This window comes from Oncorhynchus tshawytscha, linkage group LG06 (genome assembly GCF_018296145.1).
Source record: "Oncorhynchus tshawytscha isolate Ot180627B linkage group LG06, Otsh_v2.0, whole genome shotgun sequence".
Taxonomy (NCBI): Eukaryota; Metazoa; Chordata; class Actinopteri; order Salmoniformes; family Salmonidae; genus Oncorhynchus; species Oncorhynchus tshawytscha.
In genome coordinates, this window is record NC_056434.1 from 33,564,174 (window position 1) to 33,582,656 (window position 18,483).

At 41.7% G+C, this 18,483-nt stretch overlaps 1 protein-coding gene and 1 long non-coding RNA gene across 3 annotated transcripts; one reads left to right on the forward strand and one right to left on the reverse strand.

Moving 5' to 3' along the window:
- Window positions 1–1,533: 1,533 nt before the first annotated feature.
- On the forward strand, window positions 1,534–13,783 carry LOC112245128 (NACHT, LRR and PYD domains-containing protein 12). 2 transcript variants are annotated; one of them, XM_042323202.1, is made up of 14 exons: window positions 1,534–1,869; window positions 2,316–2,581; window positions 2,698–2,796; window positions 4,182–4,280; window positions 7,020–7,133; window positions 7,238–7,339; window positions 7,477–9,270; window positions 9,368–9,541; window positions 9,659–9,832; window positions 11,836–12,009; window positions 12,263–12,436; window positions 12,561–12,734; window positions 12,875–13,048; window positions 13,252–13,783. In XM_042323202.1, exons 2-14 carry the CDS (start codon window positions 2,403–2,405, stop codon window positions 13,430–13,432), a joined length of 3,612 nt encoding a protein of 1,203 aa, XP_042179136.1. In that variant the 5' UTR covers window positions 1,534–1,869; window positions 2,316–2,402; the 3' UTR covers window positions 13,433–13,783. The 2 variants fall into 2 exon arrangements, with proteins under 2 accessions (XP_042179136.1, XP_042179137.1); XM_042323203.1 differs by lacking the exon at window positions 2,316–2,581 and having other exon boundaries at window positions 1,536–1,869; window positions 13,252–13,782.
- LOC112252463 lies at window positions 12,428–18,093 on the reverse strand. The gene is made up of 4 exons (XR_002953848.2): window positions 17,873–18,093; window positions 13,135–13,339; window positions 12,857–13,027; window positions 12,428–12,720 (listed from the first exon to the last, which is right to left on the reverse strand). It is a non-coding gene; the product is annotated as an uncharacterized LOC112252463 (long non-coding RNA).
- Window positions 18,094–18,483: the final 390 nt, after the last annotated feature.

Below are 18,483 nucleotides of genomic sequence, written 5' to 3' on the forward strand. Positions count from 1 at the left end.
GACACACTGAACTCTGAGAAGTACTTGGTGAACCAGATGAGGCAGTCATTTGAGAAACCAAGGCTGTTGAGTCTGCCGATAAGAATGAGGTGATTGACAGAGTTGAAAGCCTTGGCCAGGTCGATGAATATGGCTACACAGTAATGTATTTTATCGATGGTGGTTATGATATCATTTAGGACCTTGAGCGTGGCTGAGGTGGATCCATGACCAGCTCTGAAACCAGATTGCATAGTGGAGAAGGTACGGTGGGATTCTAAATGGTCGGTAATCTGTTTGTTAACTTGGCTTTCGAAGACCTTCGAAAGGCAGGGTAGGATAGATATAGGTCTGTAGCAGTTTGGGTCTAGAGTATCTCCTTTGAAGAGAGGGATGATTGCGGCAGCTTTCTTACACAGATCATTGGAAAGCCATTCTGGTCTTATTAAAGTCTACTGTAAATGTAATATTGTTCATGGAGGATAAATATTTTTTAAACAATGTACAATTGTGTTATTATATGATCTTGTGACAGGAGCAGCACGTGGAGAGATCTCTCAGGGGAATATGTGTGTGTCAGAGGCATGCATAGGCTGTATATTCAGAGACAATCTAGTAAACAGCAACTAAACACACACATGTGACTGTGAAGAGAGAGAGAGAGAAAGAGCATGAGAGAGAGAGAGAAAAATAAAAAGAAAGAAAGAAAGAGATTCATCTGTGTGGGAATCTTGGTGGGAATGCAGACTGGATCAATAAAACAACCATCATGTAACCAACCCAAATGTAATAAGACACACACACACCTGATGCCAGTCGCCCCTCCCACTGCACCCAGGCGTGTGCCAGGAGGTGTTGCTATCACTGTAATAGTTTGCTCCACCACAGATTTACCCTGTCCTGCTAATGTGGCAATTAACCACTGATAACGAGACCCCTAACACCCCTAAACCCTTCACAGAAACCCCAACCTCAAACCCCCACCCTCCCAGACCCTATTTGACATTTATATGTCTTTGGTTACAGTATGGTATCCGATGGTATCCCACCTAAATGAGCGATTGCTATGGTAACATCTATTCCAATCCCATTGAAGTCCAGCATTGTGGAGATGATGCACAGAGACAGAGAGAGTTGGAAAAAGAGAGAGAGAGAAAGAGAGAGAGAAGGAGAGAAACAGATCAACATAAAAATAGAACCATAGAGATAAGTAAAAAGCTATATTGAAAAAGACAAACGTAGGGGAAGTAAAAGGTATATTGGCAGTATGATTTGGCAGAGAGGAGGAGCAGTTGACAAACCTCACCATTCATTAAACAACAGTGCTCTCTGGTGGAGAGGAACACTGTTACAGTGGGTGTAAAGTATCGACATTTATCAGCAAAGATATTTCCTATCTCATCAAATCTACAACTGTTGGATCACAGTGGAGGCTTTGTTTGTTTGTACGTCACACCGAGTCACTTGTTAATCCACCTTTAATACATTTTTTCCCAGGTTTTAAAACAGGCTGTTTCCCAAGGTTTCATATGCAGACAGCTGGTGTAAATTACTTCCTGTTATGTTATTAAATCACTTCGGACAACTTTGGTGATGCACATTGCCCTTTACCCTATGTCAGTCTGAAGATAGTGGCTCAGAAGATTACTCTGTTTCCATGCACCACACAGCGTAAAAGCACCCATAAAGATCACCGTGAGAGGAAAGAGGCATAGCAACAACCTACCAAGCAAATGTAGCTCATCTAGCTACCAAATTCCCATAAGGCGGAAGTCAAATACTGTGCCTGCCCTGGCTTGCCCTCCCTCCCTACGTTCTGCCCTTTAAGTAGTCAAACAAAGAAGCTACAGCCTACAGCAGCATTCTCAAACCGAGCAACCCATCTCAGTGGTAAGCATTACAGACTGTTTTTGTTTCTTGCAACAAGAAAATAGAAAGTTATTGAAAGAGAAGAGTAGAGCAGAGATGGGGAAAAGGGGAGATTAAAGAAGTAGCATATTTAATGTCTATTCAACTATTGATCCTGTTTGCGAACTGTGTAATCTAGCCAGCTAAATTCATAAAAATGTTTGCAGAAAGGACCACCTCATTCATTTAAATTCTACTAATCTGTCACTGCTATGGCTTGTACATGTGCCAGCTAAGTTGCTAACAAGCTAAAGTAGTCCAGTTGACAATAGTTGGCAAATGCGTAACAGTCGAAAGTGATACACTTCCTGGATAACCAACAAATGTTACAGAAAACCAGCCACTTAAATTTGGTAGTGTGTGTAGTAGCTATTTGACCGCATTGTGTATGATTGATACTCTCTCTCTCCCTCTCTGTATGGGTGGAGGTGTGTGTGTGTGTGTTCACAGGGCTGATATAGGTCAGAGGACAGTAGTATTTGACTTCCCGTGAGAAGGGAATTACGACCTCTAAAATGAGTCTCTCTGCAGAGAGAGAGGAGGGGGACAGTTTTTCGAAAAATATTCTCTCAGGCGAGAAAGAGGAGCAGGAGAGACCAGTGTCTCCTGTACCCAGCTGTGTGTCCATGAAGAGTGACATGTCAATCGATCCTCCGTATAACTTCAGTAAAGAACCATTGTCCAGTGAACAGTGGTAATAAGACTTAGTTTTACCACACACCTACATAATCCTGATACAGATATCTGAGCGCCGTCAAAAACTATTTCTTCCCTAGTCAGACTAACAATAATTTCCATGGTTTTTGTCAGGGTCCATCAGGAGAGACCAGCGTCTCCTGTAACCAGCTGTGTGTCTATGAAGAGTGACCAGTCTATGGGACCACCAATCAACTTTTCCAGTGAACAGGGGTAATGAGACTTATTGTTTTAACCACAAATATACGGTGCATTTGGAAAGTATTCAGACCCCTTGACTTTTTCCACATTTTGTTACGTTACAGCCTTATTTCTAAAATGAATTCAATTGTTTTCACCCCCTCATCAATCTACACACAACACCCCATAATGACAAAGCAAAAAAGTTTATTCATTTTTGCAAATGTATAACAAAAACACTGAAATATTACATTTACATAAGTATTCAGATCCTTTACTCAGTACTTTGTTGAAGCACCTTTGGCAGCGATTACAGCCACAAGTCTTCTTGGGAATGATGCTACAAGGTTGGCACACCTGTATTTGGGGAGTTTCTTCCATTCTTCTCTGCAGATCCTCTCAAGCTCTGTCAGGTTTTTTGTTTATTTTATTTAACCTTTATTTAACTAGGCAAGTCAGTCAAAAACAAATTCTGATTTACAATGACTGCTTAACCTGTCCAAACCCTAACGACGCTGGGCCAATTGTGCGTTGCCCTATGGAACTCCCAATCACGGCCAGCTGTTATACAGCCTGGAATCGAACCAGGGTCTGTAGTGATGCCTCTAGCGCTGAGATGCAGTGCCTTAGACCGGTGTGCCACTTGGGAGTCCAGGTTGGATGGGGAGCGTAGTTGCACAGCTATGTTCTGGTCTCTCCAGAGCTGTTAGATCAGGTTCAAGTCCGGGCTCTGGCTGGGCCATTCAAGGACATTCAGACACTTGTCCCAATGCCGCTCTTGCGTTGTCTTGGCTGTGTGCTTAGGGTCGTTGTCCTGTTGGAATGTGAACCTTTGCCCCAGTCGGAGGTCCTGAGCGCTCTGGAACAGGTTTTCATCAAGGATCTCTCTGTACTTTGCTCTGTTCATCTTTTCCTCAATTCTGCCACCACCATGCCTCACCGTTGGGATGGTGCTAGGTTTCCTCCAGACGTGACGCCTAGCATTCAGGCCAAAGAGTTCAGTCTTGGTTTCATCAGACCAGAGAATCTTGTTTCTCATGGTCTGAGAGTACTTTAGGTGCCTTTTGGCAAACTCCAAGTGGGCTGTCATGTGCCTTTAACTGAGGAGTGGCTTCCGTCTGGCCACTCTACCATAATGGTCTGATTGGTGGTGTGCTGCAGAGATGGTTGTCCTTCTGGAAGGTTCTCCCATTTCCACAGAATAACTGGAGCTCTGTCAGAGTGACCATCGGGTTCTTGGTCACCTCCTTGACCAAGGTCCTTCTTCCCCAATTGCTCAGTTTGGCTGGGTGGGCAGTTCTAGGAAGAGTCTTAGTAGTTCCAAAGTTCTTCCATTTAAGAATGATTGCCATACAGATATCTGAGCACCCGCACCCTTCCCCATTCAGACTAAAACTAATCTCCATGGTTTTTGACAGGGTCCATCAGGAGAGACCAGTGTCTCCTGTAACCAGCTGTGTGTCTATGAAGAGTGACCAGTCTATGGGACAACCAATCAACTTTTCCAGTGAACAAGGGTTATAAGACTTGTTGTTTTAACCACACACATATAGTACCAGTAAAACGTTTGGACACACCTACACATTCAAGGGTTTTTCTTTATTTTTACTATTTTTGTAGAATAATAGTGAAGACATCAAAACTATGAAATAACACATATGTAATCATGTAGTAAGAAAAAGTGTTCAACAAATCAAAATATATTTTAGACTTTAGAGTCTTAAAAGTAGCCACCCATTGCCTTGATGACAGCTTTGCACACTCTTGGCATTCTCTCAACCAGCTTAATGAGGAATGTTTTTCCAACAGTCTTGAAGGAGTTCCCACATATGCTGAGCACTTGTTGGTTGCTATTCTTTAACTCTGCGGTCCAACTCATCCCAAACCATCTCAACTGGGTTGAGGTCGGGTGATTGTGGAGGCCAGGTCATCTGATACAGCACTCCATCTCTCCTTGGTCAAAAAGCCCGTACACAACCTGGAGTTGTGTTTTGGGTCTTTGTCATGTTGAAAAATCAAATCAAATGTATTTATATAGCCCTTCTTACATCAGCTGATATATCAAAGTGCTGTACAGAAACCCAGCCCAAAACCCCAAACAGCAAGCAATGCAGGTGTAGAAGCACAGTGGCTAGGAAAAACTCCCTAGAAAGGCCAAAACATTGGAAGAAACCTAGAAAAGAACCAGGCTATGAGGGGTGGCCAGTCCTCTTCTGGCTGTGCCATGTGGAGATTATAACAGAACATGGCCAAGATGTTCAAATGTTCATAAATTACCAGCATGGTCAAATAGTAGTAATCACAGTGAACAGGTCAGTGTTCCATAGCCGCAGGCAGAACAGTTGAAACTGGAGCAGCAGAACGGCCAGATGGACTGGGGACAACAAGGAGTCATCATGCCAGGTAGTCCTGAGGCATGGTCCTAGGGCACAGGTCCTCCGAGAGAGAGAGAGAGAAAGAAAGAAAGAGAGAAAGAATTAGAGAGAGCATACTTAAATTCACACAGGACACCGGATAAGACAGGAGAAATACTCCAGATATAACAGACTGACCCTAGCCCCCGACACATAAACTACTGCAGCATAAATCCTGGAGGCTGAGACAGGAGGGGTCAGGAAATTGTGCCTTAAATTCTAAAGAAATCACAGACAGTGTCACCAGCAAAGCATCCCCAAATCATCACACTTCCTCCATGCTTCATGGTGGGCACCACACATTGCTGGTGTTTCTTGGCCCAAGCAAGTCACTTCTTGTTATTGTTGTCCTTTAGTAGTGGTTTCTTTGCAGAAATTCCACCATGAACGCCTGATCCATGCACTCTCCTCTAAACAGTTGATTTTGAGATGTGTTTGTTACTTGAACTCTGTGAAGCATTTATTTGGGCTGCCATCTTAGGTGCAGTTAACTCTAATGAACTTGTCTTCTGCAGCAGAAGTAACTCTGGGTCTTCCTTTCCTGTGGCGGTCCTCATGAGAGCCAGTTTCATCATAGTGCTTTATGGTTTTTGCAACTACACTTGAAGAAACTTTTGAAGTTCTTGAAATTTTCAGGATTGACTGACATTCATGTCTTAAAGTAATGACGGACTGTCGTTTCTCTTTGCTTATTTGAGCTGTTCTTGCCATAATATGGACTTGGTCTTTTACTAAATAGGGCTATCTTCAATATGCCACCCCTACCTTGTCACAACACAACTGATTGGCTCAAATGCATTAAACTTCAGGGTTGGTGGGTCCCCTGTGAGACGTTTGAACTAACTTAGGCTAATGCGATCAGCATGAGGTTGTAAGTAACAAGAACATTTCCCAGGACATAGACATATCTGATAACGGCAGAAAGCTTAAATTCTTGTTAATCTAACTGCACTGTCCAATTAACAGTAGCTATGACAGTGAAAGAATACCATGCTATTGTTTGAGGAGAGTGCACAATTTTGAACATGAAAAGTTATTAATAAACTAATTAAGCACATTTGGGCAGTCTTGATACAACATTTTGAACAGAAATGCAATTGTTCATTGGATCAGTCTAACACTTTCACATACACTGTTGCCGTCTAGTGGCCAAATTCTAAATTGCACCTGTGCTGGAATAATACATTATGGCCTTTCTCTTGCATTTCAAGAGATGATGGTAATAGAACGGTTGGTTTTTTCATCGTATTATCTTTTACCAGATCTAATGTGTTATATTCACCTACATTCCTTCACATTTCTACAAACTTCAAAGTGTTTCCTTTCAAATAGTACCAATCAAATGCATATCCTTGCTTCAGGGCCTTAGCTACAGGCCGTTAGATTTGGGTGTCATTTTAGGTTAAAAAAATAATAATTAAAGGGGCCGATCCTTTTAAGAAGTAAATAAATTCCGCAAATTAACTTTTAACAAGGCACACCTGTTAATTGAAATGTATTCCAGGTGACTACCTCATGAACCTGGTTGAGAGAATGCCAAGAGTGTGCAAAGCTGTCAAGGCAAAGGGTCACTACTTTGAAAAATCTCAAATATAAAATTTATTTAGATTTGTTTAACACTGTTTTTGCTACTACATGATTCCATGTGTCATTTCATAGTTTTGATGTCTTCAGTATTATTCTACAATGTAGAAAATGGTAAAAATAAAGAAAAACCCTGGAACGAGTACTCTTGGTGTCCAAACTTTTGACTGGTACTGCACATTATAATTACTCCTCAACAACAATTTTGACTATTTCTTCCTTAGCCCAACTAAATATAATTTCCTTGTTTTTTGTCAGGATCCAACAAGAGAGACCAGTGTCTCCTGTACCCAGCTGTTTGTCTATGAAGAGTGACAAGTCTATGGACCTGCCAACGAGGTTCAGTAATGAACCACTTATGTCAAATAAAAGGTTATTACAATATTTAGAGTTCATGGTTTCTTTAAAACAAAACTCATAAACACGCACCCAGGACTTCTTGTTCTTTGTAAAGATTTAAAAGTTTGTTTTGACAGGGTCCCTCCACTCCCTCAGCAGAGACAGGACTGTCCTCCTTCCTGCACTGTGTCCATGGAGTCATATGAAGGAGCGAATGTCTTTCCCGTAGATCAGAAAATGTGAGTGTCTGCTGTTTTTATGGCTTCATATCATTTGGAGACCACATTGTCTCAGGTCTTCATAACTGTTGAAATTCAGTTTCCATTTGTTCCTCCTTTGATACAAAATGTTTAAACATTTTCTATAATTTTCCCAGGCACCAAAATGTCAGTGCTGAGGCAGAAATCCAAGAGAAGCTCAAATCAACTCTGAAGAAGAGATTTCAGTGTGTTTTTGAGGGACTAGCACAGCAAGGAAACCCTACACTTCTTAATGACATCTACACAGAGATTTTCATCACTGAAGGTGGAAGTGGAAAGGTCAATAATGACCATGAGATAAGACAGATTGAGGTAGCATCCAGGAGACCAGCAACACAAGATACACCAATCAAATGTAATGACATCTTTAAACCCTTACCTGGACAAGACAGGCATATAAAAGCTGCGTTGACAAAGGGAGTCGCTGGCATTGGAAAGACCATTTCCGTGCAGAAGTTTATTCTGGACTGGGCCGAAGGAAAAGCCAATAAGGATATTCAGTTCATATTTCCACTTCCTTTTCGTGAGCTGAATTTGATGAGGACGAAGAGATGCAGTTTGATGGAACTTTTACAATCTTTTTTCATGGAAATGAAAGAATCCAAAATGATTAACTATGATGAGTGCAAAGTCCTGTTTGTATTTGATGGTCTGGATGAGTGTCGACTCCCTCTTGACTTCCAGAACAATAAGACCTGTTTTGATGTCTCAGAGTCAACCTCAGTTGATGTGCTGCTGACAAACCTTATTAAAGGGAATCTGTTACCCTCTGCGCTTCTCTGGACAACCTCCCGACCTGCAGCAGCCAATCAGATCCCTCCTGAGTGTGTTGACCAGGTGACAGAGGTACGAGGGTTCAATGACCCACAGAAGGAGGAGTACTTCAGGAAGAGATTCAGTGATGAGAACCTGGCCAGCAGAATCATCTCACACATTAAATCCTCAAAGAGTCTCTACATCATGTGCCACATACCAGTTTTCTGTTGGGTTTCAGCCACTGTTCTAGAGAGAATGTTGGGTGAAGCAGAGAGTGGAGAGATCCCCAAGACTCTGACTCAAATGTGCACACACTTCCTGATCTTTCAGACCAAACAGAGTAGTAAAAAGTATCTTGGAGAAGATTACACTGATCACCACTGGAATACAGTAATGATAATGAAACTGGGGAAACTGGCTTATCAACAGCTGGAAAAAGGTAATCTGATCTTCTACGAGGAAGACCTAAGAGAATGTGGCATTGATGTCACAGAAGCATCCGTGTACTCAGGAGTGTGCACACAGATCTTTAGAGAGGAGAAAGGGCTGTGCCAGGAGAAGTTATTCTGCTTTGTACATCTAAGCATTCAGGAGTTTTTAGCTGCTCTGTATGTGTTTCTCACATTCAAAAACAGCAATGTAAATCTTCTCTCTCGAGGTGTAAATATTAAGACAATGTCAGGAGAAACACCTGCATTGTTTCTACACAAAAGTGCAGTGGACAAGGCCTTACAAAGTATGAATGGACACCTGGACCTGTTCCTCCGTTTCCTTCTGGGCCTATCACTGGAGTCCAATCAAACTCTCTTACAAGGCTTACTGTCACAGACAGAAAGCAAGTCCCAAAGCAGTGAGGAAACAGCCAAGTACATAAAGATGAAGATCAAGAAGAATCCCTCTCCAGAAAGGTGCATCAACTTGTTCCACTGTCTGAATGAACTGAATGACATTTCTCTAGTGGAGGAGATCCAAAGCTATCTGAGCTCAGGAAGTCTCTCAAAAGCTGAACTGTCACCTGCACAGTGGTCCGCTCTGGTCTTTGTTTTGCTGACTTCAGTGGAGAAGCAGGATGTTTTCGAACTGAGAAAGTATTTCAGATCAGAGGAGGGTCTTCTTAGGCTGCTACCAGTGGTCAAAGCCACCAGAACAGCAATGTGAGTATTTATGGACACATTTTCATAATTTCCTCATGGTCTTTGTAGTCTTTACCTTGTTTGTGGACCAAATGTGTTGTTTTATTATTTATTCCAGCCTGAAAGATTGTAACTTGACTGAAAGATGCTGTAAGTCTTTAGCTTCAGCTCTCAGATCGAACTCTTCTTCACTGAGAGAGCTGGACCTGAGTGACAATAAACTGCAGGATTCAGGAGTGAAGCTGCTCTCTGATGGATTGAAGAATCCAGGTTGTAAATTGAAGACACTGAGGTAAGGGCATGTCTCAGAGTGGAAATATATAATTACTTTCGTTTTTGGAAATGTGAAATGATTCAACTATTTTAAATGTCCAGTTGTGTATAGAGCTGAGTATTTTTCCCATTGCAGGCTGAAGAGCTGTGGTACCACAAAGGTTGGCTGTGCTTCTCTGGCTTCAGCTCTAAGGTCAAACTCCTCACACCTGAGAGAGCTGGATCTGAGCAGGAATATCCTTGGAGACTCTGGGCTAAAGCTGCTCTCTACTGTACTGGAGGATCCACACTGTAAACTGGACATACTGAGGTTAGTTTCATACAGATGTCGGATCCTAATTTGAGCCAGTTTGCAACAGCAGGAAAAGAATCCTGCAGCAACAGGAAATTTGAATTATTATGTGGATTATAATTCATGGACATTTTTTTAATGGGAAAATTGAATTTATATACTTTTAAAAACTCAAATACAGTGGGGCAAAAAAGTATTTAGTCAGCCACCAATTGTGTAAGTTCTCCCACTTAAAAAGAGGAGAGAGGCCTGTAATTTTCATTATAGGTACACTTCAACTATGACAGACAAAATGAGGGAAAAAAATCCAGAAAATCATATTGTAGGATTTTTAATGAATTTATTTGCAAATTATGGTGGAAAATAAGTATTTGGTCAATAACAAAAGTTTATCTCAATACTTTGTTATATACCCTTTGTTGGCAATGACAGAGGTCAAACGTTTTCTGTAAGTCTTCACAAGGTTTTCACACACTGTTGCTGGGATTTTGGCCCATTCCTCCATGCAGATCTCCTCTAGATCAGTGATGTTTTGGGGCTGTTGCTGGGCAACACGGACTTTCAACCCTCCAAAGATTTTCTATGGGGTTGAGATCTGGAGACTGGCTAGGCCACTCCAGGACCTTGAAATAATTCTTACGAAGCCACTCCTTCGTTGCCTGGGCGGTGTGTTTGGGATCATTGTCATGCTGAAAGACCCAGCCACGTTTCATCTTCAATGCCCTTGCTGATGGAAGCAGGTTTTCACTCAAAATCTCACGATACATGGCCCCATGCATTCTTTCCTTTACACGGATCAGTCGTCCTGGTCCCTTTGCAGAAAAACAGCCCCAAAGCATGATGTTTCCACCCCCATGCTTCACAGTAGGTATGGTGCACTTTGGATGCAACTCAGCATTCTTTGTCCTCCAAACACGACGAGTTGAGTTTTTACCAAAAAGTTATATTTTGGTTTCATCTGACCATATGACATTCTCCCAATCTTCTTCTGGATCATCCAAATGCTCTCTAGCAAACTTCAGACGGGCCTGGACATGTACTGGCTTAAGCAGGGGGACACGTCTGGCACTGCAGGATTTGAGTCCCTGGCGGCGTAGTGTGTTACTGATGGTAGGCTTTGTTACTTTGGTCCCAGCTCTCTGCAGGTCATTCACTAGGTCCCCCCGTGTGGTTCTGGGATTTTTGCTCACCGTTCTTGTGATCATTTTGACCCCACGGGGTGAGATCTTACGTGGAGCCCCAGATTGAGGGAGATTATCAGTGGTCTTGTATGTCTTCCATTTCCTAATAATTGCTCCCACAGTTGATTTCTTCAAACCAAGCTGCTTACCTATGGCAGATTCAGTCTTCCCAGCGTGGTGCAGGTCTACAATTTTGTTTCTGGTGTCCTTTGACAGTTCTTTGGTCTTGGCCATAGTGGAGTTAAGAGTGTGACTGTTTGAGGTTGTGGACAGGTGTCTTTTATACTGATAACAAGTTCAAACAGGTGCCATTAATACAGGTAACGAGTGGAGGACAGAGGAGCCTCTTAAAGAAGAAGTTACAGGTCTGTGAGAGCCAGAAATCTTGCTTGTTTGTAGGTGACCAAATACTTATTTTCCACCATAATTTTCAAATAAATTCATAAAAAAATCCTACAATGTGATTTTCTGGATTTTTTTTCTCATTTTGTCTGTCATAGTTGAAGTGTACCGGTGATGAAAATAACAGGCCTCTCATCTTTTTAAGTGGGAGAACTTACACAATTGGTGGCTGACTAAATACTTTTTTGCCCCACTGTATATTACAAGTTTTAAAATTCCTGCATTGAGGAAAGTTCTCTTGTAATAAGGTGATCAAATGAAGTTGGCTGTCTTCTTGGAAAGAAGATTGGGTCATTCATCTGTCATTCACTAAGCAATGCGTGGATCTCTAATAGCTGTTTACATGAGGATAGTTATAATCTAACTCTAAGTCGCTCTGGATAAGATTGTCTGCTAACTGGCTAAAATGTAAATGTAATAGTCTCTCTCCCTCTGTAGCCTTTCTGGCTGTGGAGTCACAGAGGAGGGTTGTACTTCTCTGGCTTCAGCTCTGAGGTCAAACCCCTCACACCTGAGAGAACTCGACCTGAACAACAACCAACCAGGAGACTCAGGAGTGAAGCTGCTCTCTGCTGTCCTGGAAAATCCACAGTGTAAATTGCAAAAACTGAAGTGAGTACAAGAACATTTCAAGAATGGTCTGTAATTTCAGGATTTAGGTCAAGTGATTATGTGATTTGTGATCTGATTGTTGAGGATATCTGGGCATGGGCATTTAATTCTGAGATCAGAAACCTAAGGGAGGATGAGGAAGTACAGCTCTCCAGTTGCTCTTAGAAACTCAAAGTTACTTCTCAATGAGTAATGAAGTGTACTACAATGCCGATGACAGTAGGACATTCAATTATGTTGAATCCCTCTGCAGGCTGTATAACTCTAAAACCACAGAGGAAGGATGTTATTATCTGGCTTCAGCTCTGATGACAAACCCCTCACACCTGAGAGAGCTTGACCTAGGTGGAAATAAGTTAAGAGACTCAGGAATTAACCATCTCTCTGCTGCACTGAAGGAACCACAATGTCAACTGGAAACACTGAGGTGATGTTTATTTCATTCATGTTCACAAAGGATAAAGGAAAACTAAATTGTATGTTTGAACATGAATAATGTCCTCATGTCCTATGAAAATGCATATTATACAAATGAACCACTCTGTCTGCAGGATGGTAGGCTGTGGAGTCACAGAGGAGAGCTGTGCTTCTCTGGCTTCAGCTCTGAGGTCAAACCCCTCACATCTGAGAGAGCTGGACCTGACCAACAACCAACCAGGAGACTCAGGTGTGAAGATGCTCTCTGCTGTCCTGGAGGGTCCACTCTGTAAACTGGAAAGACTTTCGTAAGTATTACAGCATATTCCATAATGTCAGAATAGGGGCGCTATAACTGATCCACCTAGAGGCTTGCAGGCAGCTTGCTGATGGACATTAACATTGTGACTGTGCAATCTATAAATATTACCTTCATATTTATTCCCAGGCTGAAATGCTGTAACCTCACAGAGAAATGCTGTGGGTCTCTGGCCTCAGCTCTCAGCTCAAACTCCTCTAGTCTGAGAGAGCTGCACCTGAGTCACAATAACCTACAGGATTCAGGAGTGAAGCTGCTCTCTGCTGGACTGGGGAATACACACTGTAAAGTGGAAAAACTGGGGTAAGGCCATCTTTCTTGGAGACCATGAAGTTGCATGAAAACAAATGATAAACTAAATGTAGTAATAAAAAATAGCATGTTTATACCTTTTTTAAGTTGTTGCCACCCATCAGGCAAGTAATGTACTGTTCAGGAAAGCAATCAGAAATTGTTTTTCAGTGTGTCCAGAACTGGCAGAATGACAGGTGTTTCTCTCTCTGCAGGCTGTTATGTTGTTGGGTCACATGGGAAGGCTGTGCCTCTTTGGCTTCAGCTCTGAGGTCAAACCCCTCACACCTGAGAGAGCTAGATCTACAAATGAATAAACCAGGAGACTCAGGGGAGAAGATGCTCTCTGATGTATTGGAGGATCCACTCTGTAAACTGGAGAAACTTACTGTATAATGTACTCTGTACAACGTTTTTGTCTGATAAAACTATTATGGTACATTTCCACCATTTAATGCATTTCAAGAAATGTTTTCTGTGAAGAAACCTTTTCTGTCTGCAGACATTTTCACTTCATATATGGGGAAATGTCACACATAAACATTGTTATAACAAGAAACAAGGATGTTTGTTGCATCCTTGTGAATGCTGGGTTGTTAGCTAATAATTCAGAGACAGCGGGAAGATATAGTTTAAAAAATATACACTACAATTCAAAAGTTTGGGGTCACTTAGAAATGTCCTAACCGGAATAGAAAGAGTGGGAGGCCCCGGTGCACAACTGAGCAAGAGGTCAAGTACATTAGAGTGTCTAGTTTAAGAAACAGACGCCTCACAAGTCCTCAACTGGCAGCTTCACTAAATAGTACCCGCAAAACACCAGTCTCAACGTCAACAGTGAAGAGGCAACTCCGGGATGCTGGCCTTCTAGGCAGAGTTCCTCTGTCCAGTGTCTGTGTTCTTTTGCCCATCTTAATATTTTATTTTAATTGGCCAGTCTGAGACATGGCTTTTTCTTTGCAACTCTGGTTTTGTTGGTTGCTTTTCCTTCACTCTGCAGTCCAACTCATCCCAAAACATCTCAATTGGGTTGAGGTCGGGTGATTGTGGCGAACAGGTCATCTGATGCAGCACTCCATCGCTCTCCATGCTGGTTAAGTATACCTTGAATTCTTAATAAATCAACCAACACTGTCACCAGCAAAGCACCCCCACACCATCACACCTCCTCATCCATGCTTCACGGTGGGAACCACACATGCGGAGATTATCCGTTCAGCTACTCTGCGTCTCACAAAGACACAGTGTTTGGAACCAAAAATCTCAAATTTGGATTCATCAGAGCAAAGGACAGATTTCCACCAGTCTAATGTTGTTACGCCATGACCTTAGAGATCCTTCTTATGTCTCTATTTGGTTTGGTCAGGGTGTGACTTGGGGTGGGTATTCTATGTTATATTATTTGTATTTCTATGTTTTGGCCAGGTAGGGTTCTCAATCAGGGACAGCTGTCTATCGTTGTCTCTGATTGAGAACCATACTTAGGTAGCCCTTTTCCCACCTGTCTTTGTGGGAAGTTGACTTTTGTTTATGGCACATAGCCTGTAGCTTCACGGTTGTTGGCTTCATTTGTTATAATAAAAGAAAATGTACGCACACCACGCTACACCTTGGTCCAACTTCCTTCAACAGCTGTGACAAATGTCAATTTCTTGTGTTTCTTGGCCCAAGCAAGTCTCTTCTTATTGGTGTCTTTTAGTAATGGTTTCTTTGCAGCAATATGACCAAGAAGGCCTGATTCGGCAGTCTCCTCTGAACAGTTTATGTTGATGTGTCTGTTACTTGAACTCTGTGAAGCATTTATGTGGGCTGCAACCGGAGGTGCAGTTACCTCTAATGAACTTATCCTCTACAGCAGAAATAACTCTGGGTCTTCCTTTCCTGTGGCGGTCCTCATGAGAGCCAATTTCATCGTAGAGCTTGATTGTTTTTCCGACTGCACAAAGTTCTTGACACTTTCAGGATTGACTGACCTTAATGTCTTAAAGTGATGATGGACTATTGTCTCTTTGCTTATTTGAGCTGTTCTTGCCATATTATGGACTTGGTGTTTTACCAAACAGGGCTATCTTCTGTATACCACCACTACCTTGTCACAACTGAACTGATTGGCTCAAACGCATTAAGGAAAGAAATTCCACAAATTAACTTTTAACAAGGCACACCTGTTAATTGAAATGCATTCCAGGTGACTTCCTGCAAAGCTGACATTAAGGCAAATGGTATCTACTTTGAATAATCTCAAATATATTTAGATTTGTTTAACACTTTTTTGGTTACTACATGTTTCCATATGTGTTATGTCATAGTTTTGATGTCTTCACTATGATTCTACAATGTAGAAAATAATACAAATTAAGAAAAACCCTTGAATGAGTGGATGTGTACAAACTTTTACTGGTACTAATATATATATATATAGATGAGTGTACAAAACATTAATAAGACCTTCCTACTATTGAGTTGCACCCCCGCCTTTCACCCTCCAGAACAGCCTTAATTTGTCCGGGCATGGACTACAAGGTGCCGAAAGTCTTCCACAGGGATGCAGCCCATGTTGACTCCGATGCTTCCAACAGTTGTGTCATGTTGGGTGGTGGACCATTCTTGATACACATGGGAAGCTGTTAAGCGTGAAAAACCAAACAGCGTTGCAGTTCTTGACACAAACCGGTGCACCTGGCACATACTACCCTACCACGCTCAAAGGCACTTAGCTTTTGTCTTGCCTATTCACCCTCTGAATGGCACTTATACATAGACACAATCCTTATTTAACCTGTCTCCTCCCCTTCATCTACACTGATAGAAGTGGAATTAAGTGATATCATTAAGGGACCATAGCTTTCAGCTGGATTCATCTCGTCAGTCTGTCATGGAAAGAGCAGACGTCCATAATGTTTTGTACACTCAGTGTATATATCGGACTCTGAAATTGCTTGTTCTGAATGTTTCAAAAACAAATCTCTCTCTCTCACACACTGCTGTGCTGTGCTCTCTATCTTGGATCGATCGATAACTGCGGTAGGGTTGGACCTTTTCTTCTAGTGAATCCATTCAATGCCAAATGTACTGCACAGAGTTTTACCTTTGTAGCCAAATACAAACATTGAGATGCTTTAATTCAGCTCAGTTTTTTATGCCATATCAATAAGCTTAAATTCAGCTGTTTGTGGAGTTTGTTGCTGTTTCTGTTGCAGGAGATTACAGTTTTGGCCACTGAGTGGCTGAACGTTCCCAGCCAGACACGACTCTTACTTCATCCAGAACACAAAGAGGACCTCCAAGACAACAGGGGAGGGGGGAGCACACACAATGGGGTACAAGAATTAGCATTTTCCTCTTATTTGTATTTTAAGTTTTTTTTTTTTGTGTGTGTGTGTTTTATTTACAGTCCCGATTTTAGCATGTAAATCTTGTTGGGGCAAAAAGAAAAGAAAAGTGGAATGCATGCCAGCAAAGCCACTACACAACACTAAACAATACAGTAATTGCACTATAACGGTGCCCACAAACTGTTGGGGCCTACATAAAGCTGTCCCAACTGCAGTCCCGACATCGTACCACTACTCCAGCTGGCTATCAGCGGAGCCTTGTCTGGCAGTGAAACAGTTCATTCAGCTTCATTTACTGCCTTTAAAAAAAAACAAAGCTGATGACTGATTTGCTTAAACAAATGTGGTTTCTAATGACAACTGAGATGTACAAACTATGGCATAAGGGGACGACATGCTGTCACACCCTGACCTTAGTTATCTTTGTTTTCTTATTTGGTTAGGTCAGGGTGACAAGGGTGGTGTGTTTAGTTGTATTGTCTAGGGGTTTATATGTCTATGGTTGCCTAGATTGGTTCTCAATCAGAGGCAGCTGTTTATCGTTGTCTCTGATTGGGAACCATATTTAGGTAGCCATATTCCTTGGTTTATCTGTGGGTTATTGTCTATGTATTAGTTGCCTGTGTCACCACCAGTGTTTATAGCGTCACGTTAGTTTGTGTAAGTGGTTCTTTAATAAAGAGGAATGTATTCTCATCAAGCTGCGCCTTGTGACACATGCAGATAAGAGGCAATCTGTAATTTCGATTAAGACATTAATGAGAGAGCTAGGACAGACGTAACTTTAGAGGCAAAATGAAGAGGAGCAAATAGACCAAATTATTAGGGTGAGACACATGGCCTACTAACATTTTACTACACAATATACACTTAGTATTACTTTCTTAGCTACAGTATACATATCTCCCTGGCATATTACAATTTATGCAGCAGCATACAATACATTTTTGGACTCACATTGTTCATGCTGTGCTCACTTGAACAGAAAGGTGGTGCCGCGGGCCTCCGAGTTAACAGTTGTTTTGAGCGCAGCACAAATCCTGCTTAATTGACAGCATGGCCAATGTTGAATGTTTATCATTTTAAACTTGGAAATGAGACCCTTAATCCCAGATAATGGGACCACCACACAGCCACTGTCACTGATTCGTTCCACTCATTGATGAATTTGCGATTTCCAACTTGTTGTGTAATGTTTATGTCCAAAGGTCGATGAGCACCGATACGTTTTACCTATAATTTCTCTTTATTATTTCTCTTCGTATGACAAGGATTAAAAGGGATTTGCCAGTATATTGTCGACTTGATTCATGTGATGATTGCTAATTAAGATTGTGAAAGTATGATGTTGACATGATCAGTCCAATCAAAGCTACTGCACATATAACACGATTTTATCTGTGGCCAATGACCTTGAGCCTTCTTGGATGTGCACTTCTACCGCAGTAGCCAAAGGACAAACATTTTCACTGGGTGCGGTCCAAACACTTAAAAGACTCACCCTCGTCCACTTTTCATTGCCTTATGCCCTTGGGGGAATCCCCGTTGCCATCTTGGAGGGCGGTCCAAATGATTAGCCAAGCAAGGGAAGTTTGCAACGCAAGCCCCTCAGCCCTCGTTTTTAGTCGGTTTTGCGAGTGTACAATTATGTTCACTCCTAGCCCCGAAACTACCCAGAATTCAATTTGCGACGATTGTACATCCGCTAACAAAAGTCTGCGAACACTTAAAAACAACATCAATGAAGTCAACATATAAGTGTAAGTAAAAACGAATGCAAATAAGTTAGAAATTGTGCAACTAATGCACATGACGGCACAAACACGTCTCGTAAAAAGTAAATATGTTTTTGTTTGGTTATCTTTTGGAAATTGTAAAAATAAAACATTTTCCAGTTTGGCAGGCTAACGTTAATTAGCTAATTAATTTCCTTGCTATCATACAGTAGGCGTATATTAATAAGGATGTATTTAATATTAGTAGACATGCACTCATAATTGACTGTAAGCGCATATAAAGCACCCACATGCTACCGATGGCTGAAAACACAATAATCTCGGGATGAATTTCCGGCCATGGGTGGTCCATTTAAAAATCATTCTTTCCACCCTC